This window comes from Pituophis catenifer, unplaced genomic scaffold (genome assembly GCF_029215685.1).
Source record: "Pituophis catenifer annectens isolate HBS135680 unplaced genomic scaffold, rPitCat1.0.hap2 SCAF_1, whole genome shotgun sequence".
In the NCBI taxonomy this organism is placed as follows: Eukaryota; Metazoa; Chordata; class Lepidosauria; order Squamata; family Colubridae; genus Pituophis; species Pituophis catenifer.
The window spans coordinates 37,095,133-37,119,913 of NW_027256881.1; the positions used below are offsets into that span (position 1 = coordinate 37,095,133).

Here is a 24,781-nt window from a genome sequence, read left to right on the forward strand (position 1 = left end):
TAAAGCATAATGCATCTCCCTACTCAGAACTTTTATTACACAATGGGCAACTTGGAGTCCTGAGGACTACCTATGCATGAATATGTTGCTCTTACATGGCCAAAGTCATTATCCTTCTTACAGAAAAGCAACATATATTACAATAGAAAAATAAAATGGAATTATTACTAATGGCAACAAAAGTGATTGTATTCATCCCCCTATTCTAGAAGCAAGCAGGAATCCTCACATTTCTTTCAATAAAAGTGATCCTTTGCAATGAACCAAAATATTTCCCATCTCCACCTCTAAAGTTTGGACAGAATACACTGTGACAAAGCACACGTATCCAACCTTTGGGGTATGTAATAGGACACCAGATAATATTCAGCAATGTTGATAGCAAAAGGGAATAGACAAACATACCTGGTTTAGCTCCTCAACAACTTTTTAAGGCAGCACATCTATTCAACTTTACCAACTGGATTCAGCTACCTGGAATAAAGTTTTTGTTACCTTGATTCATGATAGTGAACTGAAACAAGCATGTAAACTTTGCATCATACTGAACCAAGGTTTTTCAAGATCCTGTTACTTGGGGGAAATGATTTTTTTTAGGGCACCATAAGTAGCCATTAAAGGTATATAGTATATGGCTGTCTTTGAACATGTGTAACTACAATGTGTAATCAAAACGATGAGGGATGGATCTTTGCATGCCATTTTGGAGACCTGACTCCCAGATTATCAGGTGTTTCAGCTGTTGTGACTCCAATGCTGTGGAAAGCATACTAACTAGAAGCCTTGTAAGTGGTCGGATATGATGCCCTCTATTTGTATTGAATAACACTGTTGGAAGGGACCTTGGAGTTCTAGTCCAATGCCCTGCTGAAGCAGGAGACTATACCATTTCAGACAAGTGGCTGTCCAGTCTCTTAAAAGCCTCCTGCGATGGAGCACAAACAACTTCTGAAGGCGAGTCGTTCCACTGATTTGATTGTTCTGTCAGGAAATTTCTCCTTAGTTTTATGTTGGTTCTTTCCTTGATTAGTTTCCATCTATTGCTTCTTGTCCTGCTTTCAGGTGCTTTGCTGGATAGACCTCTTCTTTGTGGCAACCCCTCAGATGTTGGAACACTATGTCACCCCTAGTCCTTTTCACTAGACTAGACATACTCAATTCCTGCAACCATTCTTCATATTTTAGCCTCCACATGGGATGCATGTGTGCCATCATGTTGGAAGATTCTCAGTCATCCAGGTAGACTTGTTTGGAAGTTGGATCAGACTGAAGAAGCTACTTGGATAAGCAGTGAAATGTTTCAAACGAAAAAGAAAAGTCCAGTTGCCGAGACTACTTCAGTCATTTTATCTGTATTTGTAGTTTTATCTACACGGGTACTGTGGCTTTTTGGAGTATTGCAGTTATAACTTGTGTGTGTGTGTGTGTGTGTGTGTGTGCGCCACCCAAAACCTGATGGCTTAAAGCTAGATAGAAAGTATCTAATTAGGCGGAATTAAAACATGAGGAAAATTACATACTCAAATTTAAACTTCAGAAATTTGGAAGGAAGAAACAGCCTTTAAAAGAGACATCTAATATATAAAAACTAAAGCTTCCCCTTACTAACCTCCCAGACAGTGGTTCTCAACCTGTGGTCCACAGACCCCTGGTGGGCCGTGATGTCGTCACAGGAGCTACAGAAGCTTGAAGAAATATGATTTAAACCTTTAAGTTGTCTGTGGCCATGATTGGTGGCCACAAAATGTATTTAAAAGGTGTCCGACTCCGTCGTGAAGAAAAGGTTGAGAACCACTGTCCCAGGCTATTAGTTTCTTAGTGGATGGAAAGTAAAACAAATGTAGAAGAAATGAAGGCGCAACTAACTCACTTAATTCTTGCTGGTAGCTGTCAGGATGTCATCTTGTCTTAATGACAAGAACATATAAGAAAATTAGAAGTTTGCTAAACATTCTAAACAGTAGGTAATGCAGTGAATTACATTAACATGTTTAAATAAAATCATGAATTTAATTTCATATATACACATTTGATTTTAATGTACCAGAAAATAAATTACAAGAAATAACTTTAAAATGTAACTGAAGACAATCACAACAAACATTCCCACTGATTTCCCATGGGATGAGATTGCAGTGTTCAAGGCAGGTAAATATCACAAATATATCAAAAAAACTAAATTGTTTTTATGCATTCACACATTTACATGAGCCACAAACATTCCTTTACAGGGACTGTACTTAGCTTATCACAGAACCAGGTTTTGCCATAAACTACAAAACTTTAGATACAAAATTGTATTTATATATTTATATTTTATACATGCCCTGTGATTAAAAAAATAACTAGACACACTGTACAGACAATCTGAACTCATTGCTTTGTAGCTGTAGGAAACAGATTTTGTTATTTTTGGATGGATTTTTCCCCTCGGTAATAATGGCATTTTGTATATACATGTAGGCTAAAACTGCAGAGAAAAACAGCTCTTTTCATAATATGCATATCCTGTAAAGACATGGTCTCTAAACTGAAAAAAAGCAGGACAATGTTATAGTTATCTCTAAATGAAGCGGCTGTGGAGATCAATATACATGCATTTGGGTAATACTGGTAGAGAAGGCAGTAATGCAAGAGCAGATAAATGAAGTGGCTCAAACATGAGTTCTCAGTTGACTGCTACTGCTGATATGTCAACTGGACTCAGGTTATAAATGCGGAAAATTAAAATGTCAAATGGGACTTTGTGTGATTATACATTCTATTAAAAGATTTCTGTATGGTTTTGATACTTCCCTGAAAAACCCTTTACAGTGGATACAATTCCATAAATCAGACCCTGGTACAAAGGACATTGGTACCAGGGTTAAGATCTTCCCTTTCCATGACACTGTGGGAGCAAATCAAAGATAAACTCTTTAAAACAGTTCAGTTTCTTCTCCTGTACCCCTACCGTTATCTTCCCACAATATGATGGCAGTAAATTAGGAATCCAAGCAGACTAAACTACTGCTTTATAGTCAAATGTAAACTTTGGTTTATTGAGTTCTCGTTGTACAACAAGCAAATCTAGGATGGACAGGCAGATGAGATGAGGTGAGCTGTCAGTTTGTCTTTAATCTGGCATGCTGAGACATCTGTTCAGTCAGGCCTGCTTTGATAGAGTTTGTAACCGATTGTCTCATGGTATCCTCAATCAAATTGTCCCCAAGAGGTTTTATAACCTGCAGTACAAGAAATGTGCAAAAATAAATTAACTAAAAGCATCTCAGATGGAAAACCACAAATTAAAATCATGGAGTATGAAATGTATCCAAAGTGCAACAGTACCAAAGCAAGAGAAAAAATGAGTTTTGCTACCAGTTTACAGTTAATAATTTACAGAGCAATAAGTGGTTTCCTCCGTTGGGTAGTTGACTTTATCCATGTAACTTTATAGCTCCTAGAATAGCAGGTGTAGTTTCATACCCTATAATGCAGCATCAGCCTGGTATGCTTATAGCATTTATGTAAATTGCCCCAGCACAGTCCTGCTTACGAATTGTGAATGCTTTAGATAAAGAAAAAGGTAAAAATACTGGCTAATTTTTCTTCCTGTTATTGTTGGATGAGAGTCGCTGCCGTTGTGCTGAGGCAAGAGCATGGCGAATCATTCGACGTCTAACAACTTCAAAGACTTTGGAACACACCTAAAATATGAAGCAGGTTATTAGAAAGGCAATTGGCAGAAACCAGAAAAGATATATGTGAGTAGCCTCCATTGATTTTTCTCACCTTCTTGGGACTCCTCTGAAGCAAAAAAGAAAGAAAAAAATACACAAGATGATTTAGAGTTAATTTAGAGTTAAGACAGCAATTCTGCAGCTGGTTCTTAAACAGGTTAACAAAGTTCTAAAAATAATGCAAAGTTAATGGAATAATTCAGTGCTGATCTGGACCACAATCGATTCTCTGGTTTCACTATAAAAGGTAAGATCAGAATCCTGTTGAATTCATCATGACTTCATGGACTTTGTGTGTTTTTCTGAACATTCTTCAGACATGACACAAATACATAGGCATTGTTTGGATGGATTATAATGAATACATAAGTATTTCTTGAAGAGAAGCAGAAAGGTTAATAATTTCAAATTTTCTAAAGTTAGAATTGGACTGGAATTGAATCTTCTGTTTTCTGCCCTGATGCCTGACCCTTCTATATCTACATTATTTTTCTTTCCATTTCACGTCAAAACATGCTGGACATAGCAATAAATCTTTCTCTAGAAGAACATGAATTCATTAGCATAACAATGGATAATTCAAGAAAGGGCTCTACCTTTACTGCAGATGCAAAAGCAGCTTTTATAAAGACAAAAACCAACTACTGCAGAATCTAGGAATCTAACCATACTTCCTTCTCTCTCAGCTCCAAGGTTTAAAGCCCACATCTCTTTTTCCCTTCCTTATGATCTGTTTTGTGATAGCAGATCTGTCCTCACTGGCTCCTCAGACCTAGGTACTGGGCAGCATTTTGATGACTTTCTTTAATCTTAGATTTACAATATCTAGTCTTGCCAACTAGATAGGGCATTGTACACCATGTTCTATAACTAGATAAGGATTCACAATTATGAACTTTCAAATGTCCGCCTCCAGAATGTCCATTCTTTATACTGACATGCATGAATCACTCTTTTCTTCAGGTTTTCTTAGTCTTGGTACATGATTAGACACCAAGAATGATATTCTAAACCAATTTCTACTGCTATTTTCATACGGTTCCTTTATCTTGGTTTGTATTCTATCTTTGGCATACATTCATATTGAATGGGCTTTTACAGCAATGCTTGCCTACTAACAATTAAACTTTTTTTTCAAGTGAGTAGATAAATGGATACCAACCTGTTCCCATAGTACTTCTGCCATCTGGTCAATGAGTGTTCCAATTTCTCTGAATTCCCCAGAGTATTTAACATATGCCCATGTACAAAGGGAGACAAGTGTTATGCCCATCACGAGGTTACACAGGGTTGCTATGGAGTTCATGCCAAGGAATCCAGTCAGTCCTGAGATTATATACATAGCAAACATGACAGCAAATAGAGTCGCTGGTGTACGAGCAGCATAGAAGAGGTTTTTGCCATCATTGTGCTTCACAAAGTTTGCATAGATTTCATCAAGCTCTTCTTCAAGCTGGTCCTGGTAACGACGACAGAACTCCTCACCTCCCATCTTCTTCACAGAACGGAAATGTTTGATTGCTAATCCTTTAAGATCTTGGTGCTTTTGTTCTAAGTCTGCAGGTGCTATGTAAGGCTTATCTCCACCACAAACCTGTTGGGATGAATTGACTGGTTAGGTTACATAACCTAGAACGGTTCTATAATTACAGAACTGCTAAAAATATTAAAAACTAAAATTAATATGTTGGAATATGTTGGACTAAGTCTGTGTAGATCCAAGGTCAAATCCCCATTCATGTACAGAATCATGCACCAATCACTATCTCTCAATGTACAAGGCAGTCCTCGACATACAACCACAAATAAGCCAAAATTTCTGTTGCTAAGTGAGACATTTGTTAAGTGAGTTTTGCCCCATTTTACAACCTTTCTTGCCATAATTGTTAAGTGAATCAAGCTTCCCGATTGACTTTGCTTGTCAGTAGGTTGCAAAAGGTGATCGCATGATCCCAGGACTATCATAAATATGAATAAGTTGCCAAGCATCCAATTTTTGATCATGTGACCATGGAGATGCTGCAATGGTCATGTGAAAAAGTCATAAGTCACTTTTTCCAGTGGTTATAACAGCAAAATAAATGGTTGTAAATCAAGAAATACCTGTAGTCACTTTCACAATCAAGATAAATTACAGATGAAAAGCCCGGTGAGCCACCATGAACTTCTTAAGGGGACAGAAATACAATAAATAAAAATAAAAAAGGAGTGAAGCGTTCCTTTATTGCCCTTACAGAATAGTTGCTAGAAAATTCAGAGAGCGCTTAAAAAACAGTTGTGGGTGGCTAAATCAATTGGATACAGTGTGAAATAAAGACACATTTTAGATCTGTGTAATTTCGCCAAAATAACCAATCCAGACCCATCAGAATTGCATGAATTGAGGAAGCTATCTGAAGAATCGATACAGTTATAGTCATTAACTATGAATAAAACATAGGGTTGCACTTTTTTCTAATAGCACTGTAAGGAGGCATTTTTCATTTTCTTTAACCTCAGCCATTTTTAGTTCATAATAAAATTTGTGGTTTAAAAACTGAATTTGATTGAACACCAGCAAGAGCCCATATTTGAGCCTATACTGTGGTAATGTTGGCAAAATGTTGTTTCTCTGCCCTTATTGGGTCTGCTAATAGCAACCCAATGGCTCTGTTTAGAATGATGGGGAAGGGGCTGGGCTGCAGGATCATCTGCAGGGCCACAATGAACAATAGTCATGTTATCTGCCAGATAAAGTCAATCAGATTCAGAGCTGGACTCCAACTAGGCTAGTAAGTGAATTGCCTAGACAATCTTATGATGTTATCTGGACCGAGTTCAATTCGGACCCCTGAGGAAATGGATATGATCCTCCTGTCTGTTAGTTGGGGCATTCATTTGTTAGATCTGGGGTTCTACTAGCTTAAGGCATCCAGGTGCTGACCAAAAGCTGCATTAGTTGTCAGTTAATTCCTGATGCCATTCAAAATGCTGTCCGTTATCTTTAAAGCTCTTTCACGTCATAAGATTTAGATACCTGAGGGACCATCTATCTCCAATTACTCCTGCCTGGCCAGTACATTCTGGCACAGTGAGTACAATCTAGATGCCTTCCATGTAATTTTGTCATATAATGGGATGGAGGAAGCTACCTTCTCTGTCATGGACCCACCTTCTGGAACAGCATTCCCCTCCCCAGAGATAGAGACAGCCCTTCTCTCCTGGATCTCCAAAAAGCCCTGAAGTCTCAAGCCTGGTCTTAATGTATTTTGGGGGCCTGTTTTATTCACTGGTATTATGATGGCTGTTTGAGTCTGGGTATATACGTTATAAGTCTTTAACTTTGTTTTTACAGTTTTTGGATTCCATATGTCATCCTGAGTCTACCAGAATATGGGTAGTTATAACAAATTCAAATAATTTTTTTAAAATACTTGCTTTATAAAAACAAAACAAATCAGGATCTGACACTTATTTAAAATGCCAATGATGTACTTATGACCTCAATGAGAATATGACTAGTAACACACAAAATATTTAAGCCAAAACCAAACAAGATTATTTTATGGCTTAAATCAATTTGTGAACCCAATCTATACCGCTCTGCGTTCTTTACAAAATAGTTAATAATTCATCTTCTAGTTCTAATTTCATAATATTTTCCAAAACAATCCTGCTTCTGTACCATATCCCAGATTAGACCAGCCTTTCTCAACCTTTTTAATCTGAAGGAGCCCTTGAAATGATTTTCAGGCTTCAGGAAACCCCTCATACTTCTCAATACAATTCACTTCTAACCTAAAACCACTTTACAACTTTTACAACAACAGTAAATCAGCAGTCAAGTAGCTGGGTTGAAGCATGTTAAAATTCTTACCACAAGGGCAAGTATTGCACAATAATGAAGTAGAAAAATATTTTTTTAAAAAATCACAATCAATTGTTAAACTAGAAGTCTCTCACAGAACTCTGGGTTTTTGTGAAACCCCAGCTGAGAAAGATAGGATTAGGCTAAGTCTACAACTTCAAATAAATTCATATAAATACTCTACCTGTTCCATTTCTTTATTGTAAGTATCTTTTGAACCAGCTACTGCAGCAAGATTGTTGGCTTCTGCTGTTGCCTGTAGTAATAGTAGCAGTAGTAATAAAAGTAGTGGTAGTAATAATACAAAAGGTAGTAATAATGGTAATAATATTAACAAAAAAACATTTTAAACAGTTTGGATGAGTTTCTGTAATAGTTTTCATACATCCTTCCAAAATGCAAAACATATTTAAGCATGTTATGTCCTATAGTTTTACACTGTGAATTCTGGTAGCCACTTTGCAATCTTAAGAGTTATAAATAACTGCTTAATAAGTTTATAAGTAATTTTGTAAATTAGAATGACAATATTTTGTTAGTTAAAAAACTTTTATCAAATTTTGCTTCTAAATATATTAAACTACAATTCCTACCCCCATAACTAGGGAAGACTACTTAAAAGGAAGAGAAAGATAGACTTCAAACTTGCAAGATCTCTATTCCTTTTTACTAAACTACTGAAGACTAGAGACAGATTCAAAATTATGACTATGCCAGCAGAACCTGTTACTCACGCCATTTACACATAAGAGTTATCTGCATTGCTGTTAATGAGAGATATGTTGATATTATACAATTTGGTGACCAGAGATCCTTAATGATCTACTACTAGCTATCAAAGGAAAGATTGTTATCTATTTTTTGTCTGTCCCTAGTCTCAATGTACTTAATGGCATTTTACAAAGAAAACCATCTTGTAAATTACATTTTCAATGTTTGTCCCAGTACTCAAAGCTCAATATTTGCATCCATATACTCTTTCTTCAATATTTTGCATCTTAGTTAAAAACTGGATGAACGCAGATCTGGAAAAGATTTCTGCCTAGATTAATTAGTGAAAAGTCCAACCATTCCTTTAAATTTGCAAGTGTACCAAAAGCAGCTAGAATTCAATGACACAAAATTAAATGATCCTACAATTTGGAGTTTACAGTAAAAACTGTAATCAAATGTGGATTAGTGCCACATGAAAGGCATAATAAATTCTATAATCAAGTCTGAAATATCCAACTAAGGCTACTGTTCTCCTGTTCTTGAATAAGATTTCAAATGTCTCTCGCTTGTTTTGATATGCCATAAATATGATTGTTTGGCATTACATGCTTCCATAGATAGGTATATATAAAACTTTACCTGAAGCATTGATTTGGGATGAGGTAATTCCTCTCCTTGATAGATTTTAATATAAGCCTGAAAATGAAATAAGTATTTACAATCTAATTTTGACTTTAAAATAATACTTTTACAAAACAAAAATCTAAGTCTATTAAATTTATATTTATATTCAAATTCAAATGTAGTTAAATGAAAGTGACTGGATCAAGTACTCCACCAATGTTATTTTAAACAAATTAAGAATTTAATGTGTTATTAATGATGAGCAACATAAACTGAACATATACAATATAGAAGGAATACAAGAAAACTGTGATTTATTAAAGTTTCTTCTCATAATGTCACTATACTTAGTATGCTGCTTGAAAGAGTTACGGTAAATAGTAAAGCTTCTCATACACAAACTCAAGGCAGTAATACCCCAAATCTGCCTATTTTGGATGACTGCACATAATTATTATTAGTAATGTTGGTATGTGACTGAAATAAAAAAAGTGATTGATAATTGTTATTATTGCCTAATCGTGGGGAAAAGGCTGCAAACAAAGACAGTATAGTTAATTATATTTCAAGTACATTATTTAATATTATCCAAGAATAGTATAGAGTGCATTCAGAAAGTATTCAGACCCCCTTCACTTTTGTCAATTTTGTTATGCTGCAGCCTGATTCTATAGTTGTTGTTAATCTACACTCAGTACCCTATAATGACAAAATGAAAACAGAATTTTAGAAATGTCTGTAAATTTATGAAAAAGAAAAAACTGAAATATCACATTGGCATAAGTATTCAGATCCTTAATTCAGTAGTCTGTTGAAGCATCTTTGGCAGCAATTATAGCTTTGGATCTTTTGGGGTATGACAAGCTTTGCATACCTGATTGAGGGATTTTTTTGTCATTCTTCCTTGCAAATCTTCTCAAGCAGAGTCAGTTTGGATGGCGACCATCAGTGGACAACCATTTTCAGGTTTCTCCAGAGATGTTCAATAGGGTTCAAGCCAGGGCTCTGACTGGGCCACACCAGGCCATTCACATAGTTGTCCCTAAGCCACTTGTGTTGTCTTGGCTGTGTGCTTAGGATCGTTGTCATGTTGGAAAATCAACCTTTGGCCAAGTGCTATAAAACATTTTTTCATTGAGGATATCCCTGTACTTTGCTTCATTTAGCTTTCCCTCAACCCTGACCAGTCCCGGCTGCGGAAAAACACTCCCATAGCATGATGATGCCACCACCATGTTCCACTGTTGGGATGATGATGAGCAATGCCTGGTTTCCTCCAGACGTAACGTTTACAATTGAGGCCAAACCAGTAGTGGGTTCCACTTACCTTCGCTACCAGTTCGGAACTGTGAGTGTGTGCATGTGCAGAACCTTCCATACATGTGTAGAGCGTCCGTGATGACATCTGGGCAGGTGGACGGAGCCTCCCACCGCTGCCACTACCAGTTCGTCCCGAACCGGGGCAAACCGGTAGAAACCCACCACTGGGCCAAACAGTTCAATCTTGGTTTCATCAGACCATAGAAACTTGTTCCTCACAGTTTGAGAGTTCTTCAGGTGCTTTTTGGCAAACTCCAAGTATGCTTTCATGTGTTTTGCATTGATGAGAGACTGCTGTCTAGCTACTCTGCCATAAAGCCCAGATCAGTGGACGGCTACAGTGATGGTTGTTCTTCTAGAACTCTGTCCTATCCCCACACAGGATCTCTGGAGCTCAATCAGAACGACCATTGGGTTCTTGGCCACCTCTCCCCCGATTGCTCAGTTTGACCAGGCGACCAGCTCTGAGTCCTTCTTGTGCCAAACTTCTTCCATTTGAGAATTATGGAGGCTACTGTGCTCTTAGGAACCTTCAGTGCAGCATAAATTTTACTGTAGTCTCCCCAGATCTGTGCCTTGCAATAATCCTGTCTCTGAGCTCTGCAATCAGTTCCTTTGATCTCATGGCTTTTTTGCTCTGCTACAGTATGCAGTCTATAGAGGTGTGTGACCTTTCCAAATCATGTCCAGTCAATTTAATTTATCACAGGTCGATTCCAATCAAGGTGTAGAAACATGTCAGCAATTATCAAGAAAAATGGGAGGCCTTTTAAGTGAGGCTGCAAGAGGTCTGAATACTTATACAAATGTGATATTTCAGTTTTTCTTTTTAATAAATTTATAATCATTTTTAAATGTCATTATGGGGTACTGAGTGTAGGTTAAAGAGAAAAAAAATGAATTTCAACAACTGTAGAATCAGGCTGCAGCATAACAAAATTGACAAAAGTGAAGGGGGTCTGAATCAGTGGTGGGGTTCAGTTGGTTCTGTCTGGATCCCGCGAACCAGTAGCGGCGACTGCAGGAGGCTCTGCCCACCCACCCGGACATAATGCACAACTACTGCACATGCGCAGAAGGCCATGTGCATGCGCAGAGGTGGCACGGGCAAGCAAAGCAAGCGCTGGTGAGTGCTCACATTGCGAACTGGTAGGGAAGGTAAATGAATCCCATCTCTGGTCTGAATACTTTCTGAATGCACAGTATCTAAGGATTAATTTATGTAATATATAAAAGAGGCATTAAAATCTATATAAATCTCAATATAATGTAGATTATTGTGAAGCAATTAGAGCAAAAAGAAGGCCATGAAACTCTAGTATAATAAAAATTAATAAAAAGACTTGGCTTTGAATATGCTAACCATAGTATGTGAACAATGGAATATTACAACATACCAACCCTTTCATAATTAAAATTTATAAGAAAATACATTTATTTAAAGCCTAGAACAATAATTGTACCTTAAAATATTGCACTAGATCTCTACAAGTCACTTTTGAGCCACTAATTTCTTTTTCTACCAGATTTTTAGGAGCAAGCAGCAAAGGAATCAGATTCCGCAACTCTTTCTTAAACTCTTCATCAATATCTGGTGGAATAAATAAAAATGATGTAACAAATTTTATTCAATTAATGCAAAATCCTTTCTTTTCAAAATCACTGAGAGGTAATATTAATGGAACTATCCCAATTTTGTTAAAACATCCCCAAAGAATAAAATCTTAGTCAAATGTGGATTGCTAATTTATGAAATATTTACTCTTCATAAAGAATTAATATACAGTATAGTCTTCATTTAAAAAAACTAATAGTCAGAAGACACTGTATATATTCTATAAACTCAAGATAAGCTCATCTTGAATTTTTAACCAAAATACCATGAAAAATGTGCTAACCACAGATAAGCTGAACCTCATAATGTTCATGTTTTAATAAAGGAGAATATTTGTAGCTCTAGATTGAAATGAGGGGTCCTTGGTGCTCTTTGAATTTGGTTGTTTTCTTGCAGAGTAAGCTCCTTGCTTACTAGCATTGATGATGTTACCTAGTATAGGTAATGAAATGTCTGCAAGAAAACAACCAAGCTCAGAGAGCAGGAAGGAACCCTCACTTCATGTTTCAATTTTCACAATTGCCTTACCCATGGGTGACACATTTTTCATAGTGTTTTGGTTAAAAATTAAAGGGCTGGCTTATCCATGGATGGATTATACACAAGTATATATGAGTACATTAAAAAGTGGTACTATATATACTCACAGATAAGTCCATTCATGGATAAGCCGAACCCATGAAGCGTCCAACCGCAAGCAGTTGCACCGACACAATGCACCACATGGTGTCCTGTTGCAAGCGGCAGCACAGGCACAATGCACCATGTGGTGTCCGGCCAAGAGTGGCGGCACCAGCGCAATGCACCACATGGCATCGAGCCACAAGCAGTCACAGAAGTCATATAGCAGCGTTACAGATGTTGGGGCGTTGGAGGCCTGGCTGCGGCAGTCCTAGGTTAGCAAGTATGGGGTACGTGGGGCAGCTCCACTCCCCCTGCCCTAGCTTGATTTTTACACAAGCGCCTCACCCCTCCTCGAACAACCAGACGGTGTAATGGAGTAGGTGAGGTCTTAACCAGGGCTTATTTTTGGGGTAGGGCTTATATTAGGCTGGGGCTTATTTTCAGGATAGATGTTTTTGTATAAAATTTGTTTAAAATGTATGTAGGTTGAAATGTTATTAATACATAAAATTATTATAAAAATAAAAACCTAAAAATTATGCAATAAGGAAAGATGGTAATCTTTTTACTGAAGTTTTCTTTTATTAACAGACCATTTTGTGACCGCAGGCAGTGTTATACACTTCTAGTTTTGTCACTGTCTCAAATCCAAAGCCTAATTCAGATGAAATGGAAAACTGGCTTTCATGTTCTTTGGCCTCTCAACAACTATCTTTTGGTGCTATAAAAAGATATGGGAAACTTCCTTCTTTTTGTTTAAACACACTGAATCTAAATAGGCTTCAGATTCCAGTGTATTTTGCAGTAGACAGTATAGTGAATTGTTGAAACAGGTTGAAGGGGAGAAGAGACAATTTGGAACCACAATTAATTTTCACAGCAGGAAATCATGATTAATTATCCAATATCAGCTAAGTTATAATGTCAGTTGATTTTAAAATAAAATTCAAATTTGACAGGATATCTGCTCTGTAACTTGATAAGCAACATCAACTTCAGTATTTAATCAGAAACCATAATCAATATCAAAACTGTCATATTAATTTGTATCATATGAATTTTTGTCATATAATTGTATTCCTAATAGGGCTGTTCAAAGCCAAATGAAAGAACTTTGCAATATATACAAGCCAAACAAAGAATTGATCTTTTCATTGTTAGAGGAACCAAACTTGCAGTATTTGCACACCTATTGTTCCTGGATATTTCTTCCTGCTTGTAAATGCATAGCCACTTTGTTTCACTTTCTTCCCAATAAAGCAAAGCAGCTTGCAAAAGTAGCCTAGGAGGACTTCCAAAGTCGCTATTGTAAGTCTTACAGAAGATATGGCTGCTTCAAAGGTTTGAAGAGAGGTATTTCATTCCTCCATGTTATATAGCATTTCTTCTGAAAACTTTGTACAGTTCTTAACTGAAGACTTTAAATAGAATTAATATGCTACTGGTACTCCTCCAACAACCATCTAAATTATCCCATCAATATTCAACTATAGTGGATTTCAGATTTGAGTACACTTTACTATTTCTTTTTGCTACTTTTAATGCAACCATTCAAAGTGTAATCGAATCTGTAATACCTCCTAGCTAGCTATATAAACAGAAAATTTCCTACCATTTAGCCTCCCATCAAAATTTGGGTTAGTTGCAACTTTAAGACCAGGATGCGGCAACAGGAAACAGCCTAGGTTACTGAAACATGAGTGAATATGCTTCCTTACATTCTGAAGCTCTTCATGCTGGTGCAATTTTACCTAGAAACAACATACATTTTTAGAACATGAAATTCTTTAGCAGCCAGTTAGATATAATCTAATACAAAAATAATTATTTGCATGTTCCAATTAGCTCAGCTCCCCTTAAACAAAAATCAACTATTACTGATAATGAATTACCTGTAATCGCTTTTCTAGAAATTGTTTTCCTCCTTTTAAACCATATGGGTGTTCATATGGATAGCTCCAGTCTCTAATTAAGAACATAAGAGTCTATGTAGAAATGCAAAAATACGAGTTAACCTTTTTTGGCAAACAGAACACTACACTACTGAAAACATCATTATAAAATCTTTACTATTCATAATTCAGCAAGCATCTTTTTAACCCCTATATATTATTAATATAAAAGCAGACTCAGCAAAGAATACTCTAAATTCATGCTATCTCAGCTTTTTCTGAAAGTGTCTATCTTGTAGAATGTGAACAAAATTGTTACCCTGGAACAAAACCATCACATTCTAAAAGTTATGCTGAACTATTTCTGATTAGACATAACTTGGCAGAACCAAATTATAGAATATTTTGGTTATTCTGGGTTTCAGACAAATAGAATCCTGATGAGGCAAGTAAAGCATAACCCCACCAGCTCCCTAGCTCTCATCTTTCCAACCTTTTTCCTTCCCTCTCTCTCTTATGCTGATGCTGTCCATCATACCCTACCAGACCACCTGATTTTCCCAGCACTTTTTCTCCTCCTTCCTTCCCTCTATCATTGCTGATGTCTTAGCCTAATATGGATATATGCTCCCTCCATCTCCAATCTTTTTACCTCTCCTCAACTATTAATGTCCTTGGTTTTTTTCTATTGATTAGCCAACCAAAACAACCTCTTTCATAAATGTTAAAATTTAAAACGTTTCAGTTCAGATATAGGCTACCTGAAACCAGTCATTTCATGCACATTCCTAATACACTTACCCTGTTTCCCGGAAAATAAGACATCCTCTGATAATAAGCCCAATCGGACTTTTGAGCGCATGCTCTAAAATAAGTCTCCTCCTGAAAATAAGCCCTCCCCGAAAATATTTAAACGCAGAGCTGGAAATCAGGTAAAACGGCAAGAGGAGCCCCATCTTGCTCCACATGCCCCAAAATAATAAGACCTCCCTGAAAATAAGGCCAAGCGCTTATTTTGGGGTTCAAAAAAATAAAAGACAGGTTTTATTATCGGGGAAACACGGTACATATTATTTTACTACAGTCACAAAAGGCGTTTTGTAGTAAGCTGAATCATGAAAAAAAACTTGCATACAAATTATTACCCTGCAGTAAGTATAAGAATTAAAAGACAGTCACCTCCTTCTCCTCAGACAGAATAGAAGTGTAAACCAATTTGCCAGTTTATTGAGGTGGAAAGATGACTTCTACAAAGCAGCAAACAGGCAAATATCTTCTTCTCTCCGTCAGGGCTTTTTAAAAATTAGTAACGGTTAAAAATTAGGTATATAGTTGCAAGAAAAAGTATGTGAACCCCTTGGGATTACGTGCAGTTTTGCATGAATTGCAAATAAAATGTGCTCTGAACTTCATCTAAGTCACAACAATAGAATAACACAGTCTGCTTAAAATAATACTACACAAATGTGTTGCCATGGTTTAATTATATTAAATTATATTAAATATAAATTATATTAAAATAATACTACACAAACCATGTTGCCATGGTTTAATTGAACATAACATGTAAACATTCACAGTGCAGGGAGGAAAAAGTATGTGAATCTTTGGACTTAATAACTGGTTGACCCTCCTTTGGCAGCAATTTCTGGATCGGGACTCCTTACGCACAGTCACTCAGGCATCGTCACTTCCCGCCTGGACTACTGCAATGCTCTCTACATGGGGCTCCTCTTGAGGAGCACCCGGAGGCTCCAACTGGTGCAGAATGCGGCCGCGTGGGGGATTATGGGAGTGAGGGGACGCTCCCATGTGACACCACTCGTGTGTGAGCTGCATTGGCTTCCAGTGGTCTTCCGGGTGCACTTCAAGGTGTTGGTTACTACCTTTAAAGCGCTCCATGGCATAGGACCTGGTATTTGCAGGACCGCCTTCTGCCGCCGATAGCCTCCCACCGACCAGTACGCTCCCACAGAGAGGGACTCCTCAGGGTGCCGTCAGCCAGGCAATGTCGGCTGGCAACCCCCAGGGGGAGGGCCTTCTCTGTGGCAGCTCCTGCCCTCTGGAACGATTTGGCCCCGGAGATACGAAGGATATCAGCTCTCCGGATCTTTCGCCGTGCCCTGAAAACTTTTCTTTTCCATCAAGCAGGGCTGGTGTGAACCCCCTCCCCCTTTTTTAGTCTTTTTTAAGTTTTTTAGTTTTTAAATTGTCATTGGGTTTTAATTGAATTGTTTTAAATTGGGCCAGTTATGTAATTCTTTTAATAATTTTAAATTTTTGTAATGGTATGTGTTTTAGTTCTGGCTGTGCACCGCCCTGAGTCCACTAGGACAAGGGTGGTATACAAATTGAATTAATTAATTAATTAAACAAACAAACAAACAAACAAATAAAATAAAATAAATAAAATAAAATAAATAAATAAATAAATAAATAAAATAATAAAATAAAATAAAATAAAATAAAATAAAATAAAATAAAATAAAATAAAATAAAATAAAATAAAATAAAATAAAATTAAATAAATAAATAAATAAATAAATAAATAAATAAATAAATAAATAAATAAATAAATAACCTCAACCAAACATTTCCTGTAGTTGCAGATCAGACCTGCACAACAATCTGGAGTAATTTTGGACCACTCCTCTTCACAAAACTGTTTCAGTGTAGCAATATTCTTGGGATGTCTGGTGTGAATCGCTCTCTTAAGGTCATGCCACAGCATTTCTAGGTCTCACATACTTTTTCCTCCCTGCACTGTGAATGTTTACATGTTATGTTCAATTAAACCATGGCAACATCTAATGTTTGTTTAGTTTAGTTTAGTTTATTTGATTTGTATACCGCCCTACTCCCGAAGGACTCAGGGCGGTGAACAGCCAAGCAATAAAATACATAAATACACAAAATTTAAAACCAGATAAAATCAAATTAAATCATTTTGGCCCAGACAGATTAAAACACCCCAATAATTTAAAAACAGATTAAAATTTACATATTAAAAGAGGGAGGAGATTAGGCCAAGCCCGCTTGATGGAATAAAAAAGTCTTCACAGCGCGGTGGAAGGTGCGCAGATCCGGAATCCTCCGTATCTCTGGGGGGAGCTCATTCCAGACAGTAGGTGCCCCCACAGAGAAGGCTGTCCCCCTAGGGGTCGCCAGCCGACACTGTTTGGCTGACGGCACCCGGAGGAGTCCCTCTCTATGAGAGCGTACTGGCCGGTGGGAGGCTATTGGTGGTAGTAGGCGGTCCCGTAGATAACCAGGTCCTAAACCATGGAGCGCTTTGAAGGTGGTAACCAAAACCTTGAAGTGTAGTAGTGTAGTGTAGTATTATTTTAAGCAGACTGTGTTTTTCTATTGTTGTGACTTAGATGAAGTTCAGAGCACATTTTATGACCAATTCATGCAAAACTCCACATAATCCCAAGGGGTTCACATACTTTTTCTAGCAACTGTATATGTCACCTGCTGGGCAGATGATGCTGGGCAATCACTTTTTTACAATTACCATTGTAGTATATGAAACTTCCCTGAGATAAACAAACATGGAAATAGGAAACATAATCATACTATTACCTGAAATGGCTTTTGATAAATTTCTTCCATTGCTAGCCTTCCATACTCTGTAAAAAGCTATTAAACAAAATTAAGAATGTATGCATAAAAGACAAATACATACATACATATATATCTCACAGTAATAAACATTTACTCATGAAAAAGTGGTGGACTATACTTAAAAAGTTAGCTGCACAAAACAATTTTAAAACTCTAAATAAACCGATTTGGTTATTGGTTATTAATCTAACCAATTAATAACCAAATACTTTCCTACATTCTGAATTCATGAATCTCAACAGCAGAATAATATTGATAATAATCTTTTTTCTAATTTTCTGAATATTTGAACTGCAATGCTGCAAATATCATATTTATGCAGAATGTTGTTATTGTAGTCATGAGGTTATGAAGATCTGTGATCATGGATTGTTTAATATCTACCACCACAGAATGTTAATATATAAAATTTCTGTATTTGTATAATTTCATACATTAGTCTACAAAAAAAAGTTCTATTTCAAGCCTTTATTTTTTGCTTAAAAGGTTGTTAACAACCCAAGTGAAAATAAAGAGCAAATGGCTCTCAAATAGTTAAAAGTTTCAGTGGCATAGTAAGTATTCATTCTTCCAAGAAGACATGGGGGGAAACACACTGGACTTGATTTTTGTCTCTGGACAGTGGCTGAGTGATCTCGAGATAGGGGACATAGCCATCGAGCCCTTGTCATGGTCGGATCACTCTCTCCTTCGCCTTGATCTTCGAACCGCTGCTCCCCGCCGCAGGGAGGCGGAACCGATAAGATGGTACCGCCCCAGGCGCCTGATGGAACCTGATAGGTTCCAGACGGAGCTTGGGCCAATGCCTGAGGTCCTGGCTCACGCCTCGACTGGAGACTTAGTGGCCGCCTGGGATAGGGCGGCCGCTGGAGCTCTGGATCGAGTCGTGCCTTTGCGGCCTCTGACCCGGCGCCGATCTCACCTGGCTCCTTGGTTTACTGAGGAGCTGAGGGAGATGAAGCGCCGGAAAAGACGCCTAGAGAGTAGTTGGAGGGCCAGTCGCACTGAATCTGACCGGACACTGGTAAGATCTCATATTAAGAATTACCTAGTGGCGATAAAAGCAGCAAAATGTACTCATCTTGCTGCTCTTATTGCGTCATCAGATAACCGCCCGGCCGCCCTGTTTAGGGTGACCCGCTCCCTGCTCCATCAGGAAGCGAGGGAGGACCCCTTGGAGGGAAGAGCCGAGGACTTTGTTCAGTATCTGTATGACAAAATCACTCAGATTCGGGAAGATCTGGACTCCGACTGGGTAGATCCAGGGGGGATGACGGGGGCAGGTCCTGAGAATGTTATCTGGGATGAGTTTGACTCTGTGACCCCTGAGGACGTGGACAGGATTCTGGGTAGACTGAATGCGACCACATGTTTGTTGGACCCGTGCCCCTCCTGGTTAGTGCTGGCTTCTCGGGAGGTGACGCGAGGCTGGCTCCAGGGGATTATAAATGCTTCATTGAGTGAGGGTGTCTTTCCCGCTGCCTTGAAAGAGGCGGTGGTGAGACCTCTCCTCAAGAAGCCTTCCCTGGACCCGGCAACATTGGCTAATTATCGTCCAGTCTCCAACCTTCGCTTTGTTGCGAAGGTTGTTGAGAGTGTGGTGGCACGACAGTTTCCCCGGTACCTGGATGAAACGACGTATCTAGACCCGTTCCAGTCGGGCTTCAGGCCTGGGTACAGCACGGAAACGGCATTGGTCGCGTTGGTGGATGATCTCTGGAGGGCTCGGGATAGAGGTTGTTCCTCTATCCTGGTCCTATTAGATCTCTCAGCGGCTTTTGATACCATCGACCATGGTATCATGCTGCACCGGTTGGAAGGGTTGGGGGTGGGAGGCACCGTATTACAGTGGTTCTCCTCCTTTCTCTCCGACCGGTCGCAGTCTGTGTTGACAGGGGGGCAGAGGTCGACCCCGAGGCCCCTTATATGTGGGGTGCCACAGGGATCGGTCCTCTCGCCCCTTTTGTTCAACATTTATGTGAAGCCGCTGGGCGAGATCATCCGTGGTTTCGGGGTGGAGTACCATCAGTACGCTGACGACACCCAGCTGTACATCTCCACCCCAGACCACCCCAACGATGCCCTTGAAGTGATGTCCCGGTGCCTGGAGGCCGTACAGATCTGGATGGGGAGAAACCGGCTCAGACTCAACCCATCCAAGACCGAGTGGCTGTGGTTTCCGACGTCCCGATATAGTCAGCTGGTGCCATCGCTGACTATTGGGGGCGAAGCATTGGCCCCCACGGAGAGGGCTCGCAACTTGGGTGTCCTCCTGGATTCACGGCTGTCTTTAGAAGAGCACTTGACGGCCGTGACCGGGAGGATTTTTCATCAGGTTCGCCTGATTCGCCAGTTGCGCCCCTTTCTGGATCGGGACTCGTTACGCACGGTCACTCATGCCCTCGTCACCTCCCGTCTGGACTATTGTAACGCTCTCTACATGGGGCTCCCCTTGAGGAGCACTCGGAGGCTCCAACTGGCGCAGAGTGCGGCCGCGCGGGTGGTGATGGGAGCGACGTGGCGCTCCCATGTAACGCCCCTCCTGCGCGAGCTGCACTGGCTCCCGGTGGTCTTCCGAGTGCGCTTCAAGGTTTTGGTTATCACCTTTAGAGCGCTCCATGGCCTAGGACCTGGTTATCTACGGGACCGCCTGCTACCACCAATAGCCTCCCACCGACCAGTACGCTCCCATAGAGAGGGGCTCCTCCGGGTGCCGTCGGCCAAACAATGTCGACTGGCGGCCCCCAGGGGGAGAGCCTTCTCTGTGGGGGCACCTACTATCTGGAACGAGCTCCCCCCCGAGATACGGAGGATTCCGGATCTGCGCACCTTCCGTCGCACGCTTAAGACGTTTCTATTCCAGCAAGCCGGCCTGACTTAAACTTCTCCGTTTTTAAATGGGAATTTTAAATTCGGTTTTAAATTATTGGGGTTTTAAATATGGTTCAGCCAAATTTATTTAATTTGTTTTATCTCTATTTTAAATTTTGTATTTATATGTTTTATTTTTATGGCTGTTCACCGCCCTGAGTCCTTCGGGAGTAGGGCGGTATACAAATTCAATATAAAAAAAAATAAAATAAAAAAAAAATATATAACCTGAGCGAAAACTGAATGATTAAGGTATTAGGTAGCCCAAGAATATATTAGAAGATGTATTGGAAATTATTACTGTTTACCAAATTTTATAGGAAAAAATTAGGAAAACAATTTAACAAATAGGAACTACAAATCTTAATATATTTTTTATACTAAATATATAATCATAGAGGAAAAACTTTATCAGTGCATTTCAAGTAATAGTGATTAAAAATAATGTACATGAAGTTCTCAAAGACGATTCAGCCCCCCATCCTACTTCTAGCAATCTCCTGCATTCCCTAAAGAGTCCCCTTAATCAGGAACCTTTCAAAAATTGAGCCCATGAAGGCACAAATGTTGTCAAAGTATGTTTTTGACCCTTGAAACTTCCATGTGTAAAGATCTTATTAAAATATTAGCAATGGAAGTTACTATAGAATCAGGACATATTTACTTGCAAATGCTGAAGATCATCTTCTTGGATGTTCTGAGATAGATTGTATACCTATAAAATATAAGAGTTTTTATATTTATTTATTTATTAAACAAATTTATATGGCTGTCTAACTCACACATATTGAATCTGGGTATCTTACAATATTAAAATTTCACAATGTAAGCCCATAAATAGCCACACCATCCCCCAGTGGCAAAAACCACAAGATCCAAACCCTAATTAAACTTATTAGGTGATTTGCTTTTAGATTTGTAACAGTTTGCCAACCAAACTAAACAGCCTCTTAGGTGGAGAGTTCCCTCAATCTCTAATTTGAGTTGAAAGTTAATAACTTTAACGTTAATAAAGTGTGTCCCTCTTCAATCTCTCTGTGAGAGAAGGTTCTGGAAAAGAAGAGATTGCTTACAGAAATCTCTTGTGTCCCTCTCCCACTCCCCAGAGTGGAGTGAAGAGACTGGAGAAGAGATTTCACAAGACATAATTAAAGCTGAATGCTTATTGTAACAGAATATTCTGGTTAACTGTAGCAATCAGAAAATCCCAGCAAAATAAACAGAGGAAGACATTTAGACTAAAACTTGTAATTAACACTGGATGTCACTACTAAAGATTCCCAATTTAAAAACGTTTAAACACTCAGAACTAGCAAGCCAGGGTTTTATTTTAAATTAGTTTGCTAACTATCTCATTTTATTACTGGAGAACCTGGTAGAGAACATCAATTTTCTTCTTGAACATTTTAATACTCTTTCAGCAGCAATAAATACATTTGGATTTTATTATTATTATGACTATTATGAGTATTAAATATTATGAATATTTTATTATTATTATGAGTATTAACCCACTAGAGTAGAAAAAATGACTGTGCTTCCAATGTCCCTGAAATAGCTGTGAAACTGTCACTAGGGATAATGAAAATGAAGGGCATCTGTACATACGATTACCAGGAATCCGGCCTCAGTCAAATAATCAATACATCATGAAGGAGAAATTAATCAATATATTATTAATAGTCAATAAAAAATCAATAATTGATGTATTGATAATTTATTGATGAATAAATTAAAATAATATAGTATTAAGGAAAAATTCATTCCACGCTGGAGTATAGTCCTTGCTTAATAATATTCGAGACCAGAATTTCTGTCACTAAGTAATGTGATCCTGTGCAATGTCATGTAAACATGCCACTTCTGATAATTCATTAAGTGAATTACCACAGGTCATTAAGTGAGGACCTGATGTGACCGCAACTTCCTAACAGCTTCCCATTGGCTTTCTGGAAGCTGACAGGAAGATTGAAAATGTGACCGTAGTAAGTCATTGCAACAACTGGAATTTAAGGGGCCAGTCTTAAGTACCACTCATTCATTGCTCTTTTAAGTCCATATGGTTGCTGAATGAGTCATTTAAGTGAGGACCACTCATATATTAAATTATTAAATTCCAAAATAGTTAAGTTAGCTTTATACATAGACACAATGTCCATGCATTTGCTACCGGTAATAGATTCTATTCCAGAAAAACCTATATAGGCTATTATTATTTAACAACCACTCGTTCATTAACTATTTGAACTTCAGACCCTATTTTATCCTTTTAAATGCATAAGTTATATTAGATTGAAATTAAAAATATGGACTGAATGGGTATTTGTATCTTGGTTTTCCACATTTTAATCAAGATCATCCACTTCTACACAGTATTGGCTTTTTAAAGCTAAACAAAGAACTTTAAAAATTTGTATCACACTTCAGATTAGCATTATATTTGAAACCTACTATTCCTAGTGTCTGAAAGCTGTAATGCAACCAAAAGAGTAAGTATAATGGTTCTTTCTATAGTACATATAATTTATATATTAAACATATTTCTATGCTGTCATAATCAAAACAACTCTCATTGGAAAAAAACATGAAAGCAATAAATGGTTTTACTATTATGTTTTCAGGCGACATAGATATTTTGAAATAAGGAAAATATTTAAAGTCTACCATCATCTGACATGACTACAAACTTACCTGGACTGAACTTGTCATGGTACTTAAAGCAAATACTGTTGCACAGTCTTTGATAGTTGACTGGCTATCAAAGGCACCTTGGGTATCCATTAGTAATACAGCAACCTATAGGGTGTTTTTTTTTTAAAGAAAAAGAGAATGAATTAACAATTCTTTCACTTTAAATTTGAAAGCTTGAATTCAATGAAGGTGTGATATCAGCAATGTTTCACAGTATTTTAATTCCCTCCACTCAGTTAGCAGAAAATGTACACTTACCTTCATCAATATCCACAACCGCTTTAATTAACGGTAAAAATTCTAAAAAGTGACCAAATAGCTCAGTAGTCACACTTTTGAATATGAAGCAAAAAACCTCACAAGTGAAAATGCCATGGTGTGGTTAGGTATACGAACGTGTTTATGTTAGTAGATATTATTGGCTATATAGACCACCAGGAGGCAGTACTGGATCGCTTTCATCGTTATTAGGAATTATCAGTTCCTGGTAGAGACTCTGAGCCCCACAGAATAACATCTCATTAGGAAAGCAATCAAAGGTGGTTTTGATTTCTTCTAGGTGGTCAGTGTAACTGAAAATGGCACATAGGATATACATTATATAAAAAGAGAGAAAATTTGCCCTATGGATGGATGAAAATAATGTCAAACCTTGTACACACACAAGTATAACATAATTTAACGTATGTGTATATTTCTCTGAAGTTTAAGGGAAGGTGGGCCACACAGCTTCATCTAGTGATTAAAACAGCAGGCCAGAACCAGAGGATTGTGAGTCTAGTCTTACTTTAGGCATGAAAATCAGCTGGGTGACTTTGGGTCAGTCACACTTTCTCAGCCTGACCCATCTCACAGAGTTGTTGTAGGGAAAATAGGAGGAGGAAGGAGCATTAGGTATGTTTGTTGCCTTGAGTTATGTATAAAAATAATAAAAGTGTGTTTAAAAAAAAAATTATTCTGACAGAGTAAATGTTACTGGGTATTTTCAAAAGTTCAATTCTATGTATTATACTGCATATAATATTAAATATTCTTAACATTAAACATTACAATTAGTTAAAACACTAAACAAGTATACAGTAAGGCTGAAACTGATGAGTCAATGACTCTCAGGCCATTATGTAAATATGTTTAAAGTATTGCTATTGTTCATAGCTAGGAAAAGAGCAGCCAAGTGCCTATCGAATTCAAACAGCAGGAGGTAGACTGTACATATATGGAAAACTTATTTCTG

At 38.0% G+C, this 24,781-nt stretch overlaps 1 protein-coding gene across 2 annotated transcripts in view; it reads right to left on the reverse strand.

The window, feature by feature from the left end:
- Positions 1 to 2,020: 2,020 nt before the first annotated feature.
- The window catches only part of ATL2 (atlastin GTPase 2), a 48,463-nt gene continuing 25,702 nt past the window's right edge, over positions 2,021 to 24,781 (reverse strand). Inside the window, exons 4-14 of one of the 2 annotated variants that reach the window (XM_070932281.1) lie at positions 23,548 to 23,652; positions 21,521 to 21,571; positions 17,944 to 18,000; positions 14,359 to 14,451; positions 14,079 to 14,217; positions 11,691 to 11,818; positions 8,923 to 8,979; positions 7,754 to 7,825; positions 4,885 to 5,316; positions 3,775 to 3,789; positions 3,231 to 3,689 (exon numbers count right to left, since the gene is read on the reverse strand). In XM_070932281.1, the coding sequence (XP_070788382.1) occupies positions 3,582 to 3,689; positions 3,775 to 3,789; positions 4,885 to 5,316; positions 7,754 to 7,825; positions 8,923 to 8,979; positions 11,691 to 11,818; positions 14,079 to 14,217; positions 14,359 to 14,451; positions 17,944 to 18,000; positions 21,521 to 21,571; positions 23,548 to 23,652 (1,257 nt within the window). In that variant the 3' untranslated portion in view covers positions 3,231 to 3,581. The other variant, XM_070932282.1, reaches the window with a different exon arrangement.